We start from the raw sequence: 12,500 nt of genomic DNA, 5'->3' as shown, positions 1-12,500 counted from the left end.
ATGGAAATAGGGTCCAATTTGGGATGCAGGCAGTGTTTCTCTTTCATCTCCATAAAGCTTGAGGAGGTAGTATAGAAATAAACAGATGTAGACCTGGTTGTTCTTCCAGTCCTCTGTAGCTCAATCATATTGCTATATTCCGTTGCTTTCCCCTCTCAGGAATCTTGGATCAGAACGTGACGAAGGAGCCGCCGACTGGTGAAGATGAACTGTTCTAACGTTGTAACGATGCTCAACAGTAGAAATGGCCCTCTCATGTAGTACGATGCCTATGGAAACCATATGGAAACCATAGGCATTTAATGAGGATTGAAATAAACATGCTGGTCATGTTATTTGCTAATTACCAAATATGTTTGTACCCAAACACATTGTTTAACCAGTTAGGAAAACATTGATGAAGAAACTGAACAAAGAACATGTGTGTAACATGGGTAACAGGGGTAACAGGGGTAACATGGGTAACATGGGTAACAGGGGTAACATGGGTAACATGGGTAACAGGGGTAACAGGGGTAACATGGGTAACATGGGTAACAGGGGTAGCAGGGGTAACATGGGTAACATGGGTAACATGGGTAACATGGGTAGCAGGGGTAGCAGGGGTAACATGGGTAGCAGGGGTAACATGGGTAACATGGGTAACATGGGTAACATGGGTAACATGGGTAGCAGGGGTAACATGGGTAACAGGGGTAACAGGGGTAACAGGGGTAACAGGGGTAGCAGGGGTAACATGGGTAACAGGGGTAACATGGGTAGCAGGGGTAACAGGGGTAACATGGTAGCAGGGGTAACATGGGTAACAGGGGTAACATGGGTAGCAGGGGTAACATGGGTAACATGGGTAACAGGGGTAGCAGGGGTAACATGGGTAGCAGGGGTAACATGGGTAGCAGGGGTAACATGGGTAACAGGGGTAACAGGGGTAACATGGGTAGCAGGGGTAACATGGGTAACAGGGGTAACATGGGTAGCAGGGGTAACATGGGTAACATGGGTAACAGGGGTAGCAGGGGTAACATGGGTAGCAGGGGTAACATGGGTAGCAGGGGTAACATGGGTAGCAGGGGTAGCAGGGGTAGCAGGGGTAACATGGGTAACATGGGTAACAGGGGTAACAGGGGTAACATGGGTAACAGGGGTAGCAGGGGTAACATGGGTAGCAGGGGTAGCAGGGGTAACAGGGGTAACATGGGTAACAGGGGTAACAGGGGTAACATGGGTAGCAGGGGTAACAGGGGTAACATGGGTAACAGGGGTAACAGGGGTAACATGGGTAGCAGGGGTAACAGGGGTAACAGGGGTAACATGTATGTTAAATTTAATATGGGCAATGTTAGAGGGTAGTACAATTCTGGAGATATGTTGTGACTGTTGTTGTTGATGGGAGATGTAAAGTACAGAAGTACAACAACCTTACCTTGTTTCTACTGCTTTATATTCTACCATTCCACTGAGGAGATTTGGATGTACCATTTTAATATTCACATGAAATGTCAAAAACAAAAAAGTGATTCTTCATCTGATTCTTCATCTGCTGTCCAAAGAATTTGAAGTGTAAAACTATTACTGAATACACTGTATATTAGTAGCCATTGTCCCGGATCATTAGCCAACTCCTCTGACTATCAGCCCAGGACTAACATACTGTGCCAGTTTTGTATCTTGAATGTAGTGATTCTGAGGCCGTCCTGATATGGACACTGTACGTCAAGGGCATGACAAACAGTAACAGTCAGAGGAGTTGGTTGAATCACTGCAGATCTGGGACCAGGCTGAGATATCAGGCCAGTCCTTCAGCAGAGTCCAGTTCACTGGTCCTCCAGTAAAATGGGGAAAAACTGAACAGGGCTACAGTGCTATTATGAAATACTTTGGTGATAACCAGTCACGTTTTGAAATATTTATGTGTTTTATGCTCATAGCTCTACGTCTATTGAATAATTGATAAGCTGAACAGTCTATTTTAGGGTTGTAATACAAGTCAACACTATAGGTCAGTGACGCAACACTAATGTCACAGCTATATTGGGTGTGTCCAAAATGGCACCCTATTGCATTACCACATGGCACCCTATTGCATTACCACATGGCACCCTATTGCATTACCACATGGCACCCTATTCCCTTTATAGTGCACTACTTTTGACCAGAGCCTCATGGGTCACGGTCAAATTAGTACACTTTAAAGGGAATAGGGTTCCAGTTGAGACCAACACCTTCTTGGCCTGCTATCGGTGGTTCTTACTGTATTAAGGCTTCCTATTGGTGGTTCTTACTGTATTAAGGCCTGCTATCGGTGGTTCTTACTGTATTAAGGCTTCCTATTGGTGGTTCTTACTGTATTAAGGCTTCCTATTGGTGGTTCTTACTGTATTAAGGCTTAATATTGGTGGTTCTTACTGTATTAAGGCCTGCTATTGGTGGTTCTTACTGTATTAAGGCTTCCTATTGGTGGTTCTTACTGTATTAAGGCCTGCTATTGGTGGTTCTTACTGTATTAAGGCTTCCTATTGGTGGTTCTTACTGTATTAAGGCTTCCTATTGGTGGTTCTTACTGTATTAAGGCCTGCTATTGGTGGTTCTTACTGTATTAAGGCCTGCTATTGGTGGTTCTTACTGTATTAAGGCTTCCTATTGGTGGTTCTTACTGTATTAAGGCCTGCTATTGGTGGTTCTTACTGTATTAAGGCTTCCTATTGGTGGTTCTTACTGTATTAAGGCTTCCTATTGGTGGTTCTTACTGTATTAAGGCTTCCTATTGGTGGTTCTTACTGTATTAAGGCTTAATATTGGTGGTTCTTACTGTATTAAGGCCTGCTATTGGTGGTTCTTACTGTATTAAGGCTTCCTATTGGTGGTTCTTACTGTATTAAGGCTTCCTATTGGTGGTTCTTACTGTATTAAGGCTTCCTATTGGTGGTTCTTACTGTATTAAGGCCTGCTATTGGTGGTTCTTACTGATAAGAGCAATTTATACAGTTAATATGGATGTTTTTTTTTTTTTAAAGTAAAACAGACACTTCTTTAACATCGACACTTTATTGTATCAAATAAATAATTTTAGGGCTCTATTCCATCTGCATCGCTGAAGCGTTACAGATTGCGGATAGAAATGTAAAGGTATTTCCTGATTAAGCCGACATACCGTATGCAGCGTTTCTGGTTGAATGCAGTCTCCCCTAACGTGGGAACATTGCCTTTACATTTCAATCACGCTGTAACATTGAATCTCCGAGATACAGATTGAATAGAGCCATTAGATTACACATGTAATCATTATCAATTCAAACAAATAAAGTTGACCCAAAATGCTGATATAGATTAATTTGTATTTTAAACCATCATTTATAACTGAGAAAATAAAATAAATACAGTATAATGTATGTTTCCATCAAAAATTGTTAAGAAATGTGTTCATTAGTGTTCAGTGCTAAATAATTGGAAAACCAATCTCTCTGTAGACATTATAATTCTGTAGACATCTTTAATTTGAATGTGGTTCATTTGCTGTGTACTATACATATAGAGCATGGAATAAAGATCCAGTCTCTAAACAAAAGGACATGATGACACTGAACAGTAGCTGTCAACAGCTCAATACAGGTGTAGAATCTTAATTTAAGCCAGTTTGCTAAATGTGAATTATTATAAATATAATCAATTGTCATTATTTTTTGTAGGGGTTGATACACTTTTGTGAGGAAAAGTCAAGTCTAAAATCTCAAAGTGGAAATAACAAACTTCAGAAGCCTTTTGAAACCTCAAATACTCTACAAGTTGTACATGTCCTGCAATGCAGGAAAGATCTCCTGCAACAGGGTGATCAACTTAAAATCCTACATCTGTAGTTTAAAATGTCACCCAGTCATAGGCCTAATGCCACATCAGGGTATGGGATCAATCCTGTAGAAAATAAATCTAATTTCTAAAGATGAAATGAGTTCTGTACATTTCTGGACGTTGTTATTGTATACACATTAAGTACTGAACAAAAAAGCTGTGGTTAGATGTATGTACTGTGTTTAGCACAGTACTAAGGGGGTGTACAGTACAAGTCGTGCCGTGCATGAGTGGTATGTCAGTAGTCAATGTTGTTTTAGTTTAGAAGGTCAAAGTTCAGCCAGAGTCTTTCTGTCCAATGAAAGGTCCCTTAATTGTCATTTTAGACTTTTAGAGATTCACATGGACAGAGACTGATCTCAGTTCCAAATTGTATCAGAGATGATTCCCTGGATGCATCACAAATGGTACCCTATTCCCTACATAGCGCACTACTTTTGTCATTTGTGAGGCAACTTCTGACTGCCCCGTGACTCATAAAAATAGATATCCTGTTATGTTGTTGTTGTTTAGGATCTCTGTTAGCCAACCAAGACTACTGCTTGTTTTTCAAGAGTCCAGGACAGAATGTCTAAAACATCAAAGCAATCTTATAAATATCTTAATTATATTAATTAACAATTAATAAACCAATTAACAATTACAATTAACAATATTTGGATTCATGAGTTTTACGCAGGAGGCATATTAGACATGGGAGTGGTAGGCTGCTACAGTTTGTGTATACAACAACAAAAAACACTTTGCATGAAATATAGCCAAGTACGTATCTCCTGTCCTGGTTTGAAACTTCATATTACAGAATGTTTTACTCGTTCCAGGGTTTGCCAAGAGAATGCAAAGCTGTCAAGGCAAAGGGTGGCTACTTTTTGAAGAATCTCAAATATAAAATATATTTAGATTTTGTTTAACACTTTTTTTTTGGTTACTACATGATTCCATATGTGTTATTTCATAGTTTTGATGTCTTCACTATTATTCTACAGTCTAGAAAATAGTAAAAATAAAGAAAAACCTTGGAATGAGTAGGTGTGTCAAAACGTTTGACTGGTACTGTAGGATTTTGGACCTAATGTAAGTAGTAGCCACATTGTCGTTTCCACCTGCATGGTATAAGGCCCGGCCAGACAGATACCCTGATAGCTCCGTAGCTACAGAAGGGGTTCTATTCCATCCGTAGCGATGAAGATCTGCTTTATAGCACCATTGTAAGGACAGACGCTGGGAGATGAGAAGCAAGTACAGGGAGTGAACATTTAATAAACAACGGACATGAAACAGAACACGGACCCGCGTCTGGACGGGAAAAATAACGACATTAATAATGCTGACATGGGGAACAAACTAAGGAACAGACGAATACAGAGGGGCAATCAACAAAGTGATGGAGTCCAGGTGAGTCCAATGAAGCGCTGATGCGCGTAATGATGGTGACAGGTGTGCGTAATAATGGGTAGCCTGGCGTCGTCGAGTGCCAGAGAGGGAGAGCGGGAGCAGACGTGACAACCATTGACAATTAAAGGCAATGTTCCCGTGGTCGCAGAGACTGCATTCACGGTAAACACTGCACATGTTGGCTCAATCAGAAATGACCTTTACACAGTGGTGAACTAAGTACCCAATTGTCATACTTGAGTAAAAGTAAAGATACCTTCATAGAAAATGACTCAAGTAAAAGTGAAAGTCACCCAGTAAAATACTACTTAAGTAAAAGTCTAAAAGTATTTGGTTTTAAATATACTTAAGTATCAAAAGTAAATGTAATTGCTAAAATATAAATTATTTCACATTCCTTATATTAAGCTAACCAGACAGCACAATCATATATATATATATATATATTTTTACAGATAGCCAGGGGCACACTCCAACACTCGAACATCATTTACAAACAAAGCATTTGTGTTTAGTGAGTCCGCCAGATCAGAAGCAGTAGGGATGACCAGGGATGTTTTCTTGATAAGTGTGTAAATCGAACCATTTTCCTGTACCTGCTAAGCATTCAAAATGTAACGAGTACTTCTAGGTGTCAGGGAAAAGGTATGGAGTAAAAAGTACATGATTATCTTTAGCAATGTGGTGGAGTAAAAAGAAAAGTTGTCAAAAATATATATAGTAAAGTAAAGTACAGATACCTCCAAAATCTCTAAAGTAGTATTTTATACCAATGAATTTGCATTTTTATGCAGATCTTCCGCGATACCTCTGTGATACATATTGAATTCAGCCGTAAGTCTGTCTGTCAAAAGGATGGTCAGTCATTGTCTGTCATCTGTCTGTCTAAGTTACTTATTGAACATCAGGTTTGCGTTCCAAGTGGCACCCTATTTCCTATATAGAGCACTATTCTGATCAAAAGGAGTACACTTCATAGCTAGGGAATAGGGTGCCACTTAGGATGCATGCCAGGTTGCTGTGTAGGCTGTTTTACTTGTCTTGTTTTGCTTGGCTGGGTTTCTTCATTTTCTTCTCGGCTAGTGGACTCGTTGTGGACGCAGCTGTTGTATCTGCAGCTGACATATGGGACACTTACGCACACACACAGGAAGAGAGAGAGAGAGAGAGATCGATCAGTAAGATAAGGCTAGATATTTGTCCACTTAGCACTCGTATATTTCCTGTACACTGATGAATAGCTGGTTCCTGAAGATTGCGGACGACTCTGTAACAGTTAGTCTCCTTAATTAATGCTGATGAAACTGTCCATGGCCCTGTTGTTGATGATGTTGTCCGTTGCTGTGACAGTGCATTCTCATGACAGATTTGAATTCAGGCGTCAACGCTTTACCCCTCAGAACACTGTCATCAAGGGCCAGCTGGTAGACACTGTAGATTCCAAGTATCTTCACACAATAATTTATTATAAATTTCACTTTGAGTGTAACACTGACATGTTGCGTAAGAAGAGCCAGCATAAACTTTGTTCCAGGAAGACAGGACTTTGATGACAATTTTTTTTTAAAGTTTATTTTTCTTTGATTTGCTGGTACTGCAACGTTGGTGTCAAATCTAAAAATATACTAGCTGGAATAGTAAAGGTGAGATCAGGGTAGTCCAGCAGAGTAGTATGTCTGACCTGTCTGACCTGTCTGACCTGTCTGACCTTTACACCAGACATGCAGGAGGAAGGTAGACTCTATCCTGTCTGACTGAGCCCAGCCCCTACACCATGAGTTCCATCCTGTCTGACTGAGCCCAGCCCTTACACTACGAGTTCCATCCTGTCTGACTGAGCCCAGCCCCTACACTATGAGATCCATTCTGTCTGACTGTATCCAGCCCTTACACCATGAGTTCCATCCTGTCTGACTGTATCCAGCCCTTACACCATGAGTTCCATCCTGTCTGACTGTATCCAGCCCCTACACCATGAGTTCCATCCTGTCTGGCTGTATCCACCTCCTACACCATGAGTTCCATCCTGTCTGACTGTATCCAGCCCTTACACCATGAGTTCGATCCTGTCTGACTGAGCCCAGCCCCTACACCATGAGTTCCATCCTGTCTGACTGTATCCAGCCCTTACACCATGAGTTCCATCCTGTCTGACTGTATCCAGCCCTTACACCATGAGTTCCATCCTGTCTGACTGAGCCCAGCCCTTACACCATGAGTTCCATCCTGTCTGACTGTATCCAGCCCTTACACCATGAGTTCCATCCTGTCTGGCTGTATCCACCTCCTACACCATGAGTTCCATCCTGTCTGACTGTATCCAGCCCTTACACCATGAGTTCCATCCTGTCTGACTGAGCCCAGCCCCTACACCATGAGTTCCATCCTGTCTGGCTGTATCCACCTCCTACACCATGAGTTCCATCCTGTCTGACTGTATCCACCTCCTACACCATGAGTTCTAGACACATCAGGGACAACTCCATCTAGTAGATCTGACTCCATACAGACTCAGCAGGGACAACTCAAGGGTTTATTTTACTGCTGAATTTAAAGCAGTTGGCAAGGTAGGAGGTGAGCACTGTTGCCAGGACTGCATTTCATTTTCCCATTTATTACCTACCTTTTACTTTCTCTACCCACTATGTCTATCTCCCTATATCTCTCTCCTATCTTTCTCTACATCTCTCTCCCTATCTTTCCCTATATCTCTCTCTCTTTTTATCCCATCCCTCCATCCTTACTCTCCATCTGGCAACGCAGCTTCTCGAAGGCCTCTGCAGTGACTTTGTCCTCGGTTCCCCAGGCCTCCTCATCCTCCGGTAGCTCCAGCTCCTCCCCGTTGGGCAGAGCGTCCGGGCTGGGTCTGTCGGACAGACAGCTCTCTGAGGAACACTCATCACCTGGAATATTATCATATATGTTCATCTTCTACACCTATATATTGTGTTATATATATGGAGCTTGTGAAAAAACAAATTTCTGTGCAATCAATCAATCAATCAGACAAATGTATTTCAGAAAGCCATTTTAACAACAGCAGTTTTTTTACGTCACCAGGTGCATAGCCCTTTCCACTCACAGCCCGTCACCCTGTATACGGGTTGAAAATGACAGATTCATGCCTAAATTGGAACGTGGTGACATTACAGTAGCATGCTATACATGACGTCAGAGCTCAGGTTCACCTCCTCATAGCGCTGGATAGGTTTTGACTGACAGCCATTAGAAATTTGAGCATCGCGCCACATGAAGATGCTCCCCATCCCTCCCACTAATTGGGATACTTTTGAACATTTGTTGTTGTATGAGGGAGGGAAAATACTGTCAATTGAGAGTAGTTCATGTGTTCTGAAAGACGAGACGTTGAGGATTATAATAAATACCGCTTTGACGTCGTACAAGCAAACCAAACACCCGTGAGCCCAAATGTACACATCACATTTCCACCTCATAAAACTCATGTCATTCACAGTATCAATGGTCATGATCACTGTGTTTTGATGTACAGTTACAAGGATGACGTGTGTTATAGCCTGGGATGTCCTGAACACAACGAGCCTGTGTTCCTCATATTGTGAAGAAAACTAGTCAACACACCTGAATGCACTCATGACTCCCTTTTATGAGCCACACGGTCCCGTGTGGCTCAGTTGGTAGAGACATGGTGTTTGCAACGCCAGGGTTGTGGGTTCGATTCCCACGGGGGACCAGTACGGATAATTTTTTTTAATGAAATGTATGCACTCACTACTGTAAGTCGCTCTGGATAAGAGCGTCTGCTAAATGACTAAAATGTAAATGTATGTGCACCCACATAGAAGGGAGTCTGAAGTGACTTTTCAAAGCCTAACACTCTAAGATTGTATTTTATAACTTAGCTAGCCATATTGGTAATAGAATAATCTTTCAAATGATGCCCACTTGACCTAGATTGCAATTTACACTGAGTGTACAAAACACTTTCCTAATATTAAGTTTCACCTCCCCTTTTGCCCTCATAACAGCCTCAATTCATCAGGCATGGACTCTACAAGGTGTCGAAAGCGTTCCACAGGGATGCTGGCCCATGTTGACTCCAATATTTCCTACAGTTGTATCAAGTTGGCTGGATGTCCTTTGGGTGGTGGACCATTCTTGATACACATGGGAAAAACCCAGCAGCGTTGCAGTTCTTGACACCTTCAACCCCGTGTGCCTGGCAACTACTACCATCCCCATTTCAAAGGCACTTAAAGATGCAATATGATGAAATCGCTCCGCCATTTTGTGGTTGCTAAAATTCTAATACTTCGCCTAATTTCAGTTTAAGTGCGTAGTGGACCATTCTTGATACACACAGGAACCTACTACCATACTACCATACGGATTAGATCCGAGCAACCTTTCGGTTACTGGCCCAACGCTCTAACAACTAGGCTACCTGCCTCCCCTCAATAGCAAAGCTAAGAGAGCTACATTTAAAAAAAGTGAAGGAGAAGTCACTTCCTTGAGTCCTAAAAGTGTATTAAAATTACGTTACTGAATGCATCCAGAGTGTTTTCAGATGTCGTTATCAACAAACGCTGTGAAAAGTACAGTAAATGTAAAATGCACATCAAATCAACAGTGTAATGTTTTGGATTCAGTCTTGTGTCAGGTGATCTGTTATGTCCTCAACTTTGGTCTAATAATTGTTCCATAATATCCAAACTGTTCTCTTTCAATTGCTACCATCCTCATGCATATGATTTTTTTTTAGTTCTTCTGTGGGGAACATTTTACATTTAGCCCTATCCATAGAGGCCAATTTCCATAAGTGTAAGTAGAAGTGTAAGGGCTGAACAGTAATGGAGCCTATCTCCCTAAAGAACAAGTAATGCAGAAAGGAAAGCACATTGACCAGGGAAACGAAAAAGGAAAGGAAACTAGGAAACAATCTCATCTCACCTCCACCCTGCTGCTGCTGCTGCTGTTTATACAACTGGTGGTCTACCATGAACTGTAACTCTGTAGGGAGGGAGAGAGGGAGGGAGGGAGGCGAGGAGGGAGGGAGGGAGGGAGGCGAGGAGGGAGGGAGGGAGGGAGTGGGGATAGTGGAGGGAGGGAGGGAGGGAGGAAGGAGGGAGGGAGGGAGGGAGGGAGTGGGGATAGTGGAGGGAGGGAGGGGGGATAGTGGAGGGAGGGAGAGAGGTGAGGAGGGAGGGAGGGAGGGCGGATAGTGGAGGGAGGGAGGGAGGGAGGGAGGGAGGAGGGAGGGAGGGAGGGAGCGAGGGCGGATAGTGGAGGGAGGGAGGGAGGAATATACAATTACAGGTGTAGGAGTCAAAGTCAATGTTGACAAATCATGTGTCATAGTTGTAATAAATGGTATTATGAAGTCATAACACGGTTAGATAGGTGAAGAGCATCAGCAGTACTTTTCATTAGCTCTAATCAACCAGCACAGCCTTCTTAACCACACGCATTACAGTTCAAGCTGCTTGCAATGAGTGACTCAGCCCATGTTATGGTGTGTGGGCGTTGAATATACGCTCTGATCTCAAAGAAACTATCAAACTAGTCTCAGAACAAAGGTTTCAGAAAGGATTGTTCTGCAGGAGGAGGAGGAGGATATTTTGGTTCCAGCTGAAGGAGTTTTATGTTCCGTTTTGGAATAGAGTGGGAACTGAATCTGAATATATAACGTGGATCTTGGACACGGTCTCCTCAGAGAAACTATCAGCAGCCACTCCCTTAAAAGGTTGATTTGTTTTATTATTTCGGAACTGAAGAGAGTGCCACACTGAGGAAACAATTAAAACATTTTTGGGCAGACTAACAGATTATTACATTGAAGAAAGTCCCATGTTTATTGTATAAAGGAGCCTGTCTGAAATGACATTATGTTGATGCACACTTGATGTGTCACCTTCTCTACATTTCTAAGCTATATTATCTTACCTTTCATAGTGGGCGTGGCTCTTGCTCCCTTCCTCCTCTGCCTGGGAGAGTTCAACAAGGCGGCCTGTCAACAGAGATCAGTAAGGTGAGCCATGTAGTCAGATGATATTCATTTCCTATCCAATGGTTCCATTTCTTTTTAGCTTACGGTACCTGGTATTCCCAGGCGGTCTCCCATCCCAGTACTAACCATGCCCGACCCTGAACAGATGTGTTCAAGGTGGTATGGCCCGCAACCATATTATTTTAGCCTGTTTTGTCCCCGATTTAGGTCCCTCGGCTCATCTCCGCTACTTCTCAATGGGCTCGGGACAGGCGAAGGTCGAGTCAAGTGTCCTCTGAAACGTGACCCTCCTGGCCGGCTACTTTTTTTTTATCACACTGCTCTGTTAACCCGGATGTCAGCCGCACCAACGTGTCAGATGGTACACCATTCAACTGACAAACGGAATCAGCTTGCAGGCGCCAGGCTCTGTCACAAGGAGTCGCTACAGCACAATCAGCCAAGGAAAGTCCCACCAGCCAAACCCTCCCCTACACCGGACGGCGCTGGGCCAATTGTGCGTCCGTCATCCTTTGGGGCTCCCGGTCACAGCCGGATCGAACCCCAGGCTGTAGTGACACCTCAGCACCGTGATGCAGTGCTTTTGAACCACCAATGGTTTATAGTTACCAGTTATTTCTCCGTTAACACATTCCATACGAAGGACACAGTTAATTACCTTGTATAACTGGTTTGGAAGACGGTCTTCATCTATTTCTGTAGCAGAGAAGAAGAAAAAAATAGATAAAATGAGAAATAAACTGTGAGAGACAACAGCAAGATTATTGACTAAACAATGAACATACACCCACGCACAGCTGTGTTCCAGTATATAGTCCTATAACTCTACCAGACTACAGCTGTGTTCCAGTATATATTCCTATAACTCTACCAGACTACAGCTGTGTTCCAGTATATATTCCTATAACTCTACCAGACTACAGCTGTGTTCCAGTATATAGACTCTTCCAGACTACAGCTGTGTTCCAGTATATAGTCCTATAACTCTACCAGACTACAGCTGTGTTCCAGTATATAGTCCTATAACTCTACCAGACTACAGCTGTGTTCCAGTATATAGTCCTATAACTCTACCAGACTACAGCTGTGTTCCAGTATATAGACTCTACCAGACTACAGCTGTGTTCCAGTATATAGACTCTACCAGACTACAGCTGTGTTCCAGTATATAGTCCTATAACTCTACCAGACTACAGCTGTGTTCCAGTATATAGTCCTATAACTCTAACAGACTACAGCTGTGTTCCAGTATATAGACTCTACCAGACTACAG

The 12,500-nt window shown here is 42.7% G+C and overlaps 2 protein-coding genes across 2 annotated transcripts in view; one reads left to right on the top strand and one right to left on the bottom strand.

The window, feature by feature from the left end:
- Positions 1-456, top strand: part of LOC115207313 (calcium/calmodulin-dependent 3',5'-cyclic nucleotide phosphodiesterase 1B) — a 28,709-nt gene extending 28,253 nt beyond the window's left edge. The window contains exon 14 of the mRNA XM_029774304.1: positions 160-456. Coding sequence (XP_029630164.1) covers positions 160-218 — 59 coding nt within the window. The 3' untranslated portion in view covers positions 219-456. The remainder of the gene's footprint in view (positions 1-159) is intronic.
- A 5,533-nt stretch (positions 457-5,989) lies between these two features.
- Positions 5,990-12,500, bottom strand: part of LOC115207314 (protein phosphatase 1 regulatory subunit 1A) — a 32,080-nt gene continuing 25,569 nt past the window's right edge. The window contains exons 3-7 of the mRNA XM_029774305.1: positions 11,886-11,923; positions 11,164-11,227; positions 10,171-10,230; positions 7,986-8,144; positions 5,990-6,374 (exon numbers count right to left, since the gene is read on the bottom strand). Of these exons, the coding sequence (XP_029630165.1) occupies positions 6,274-6,374; positions 7,986-8,144; positions 10,171-10,230; positions 11,164-11,227; positions 11,886-11,923 (422 nt within the window). The 3' untranslated portion in view covers positions 5,990-6,273. The remainder of the gene's footprint in view (positions 6,375-7,985; positions 8,145-10,170; positions 10,231-11,163; positions 11,228-11,885; positions 11,924-12,500) is intronic.

This window comes from Salmo trutta, chromosome 14, assembly GCF_901001165.1.
Source record: "Salmo trutta chromosome 14, fSalTru1.1, whole genome shotgun sequence".
Classification (NCBI taxonomy): Eukaryota; Metazoa; Chordata; class Actinopteri; order Salmoniformes; family Salmonidae; genus Salmo; species Salmo trutta.
The sequence above is the reverse complement of the archived record's forward strand: the minus strand, read 5'-3'. Positions and strand labels throughout refer to the sequence as shown.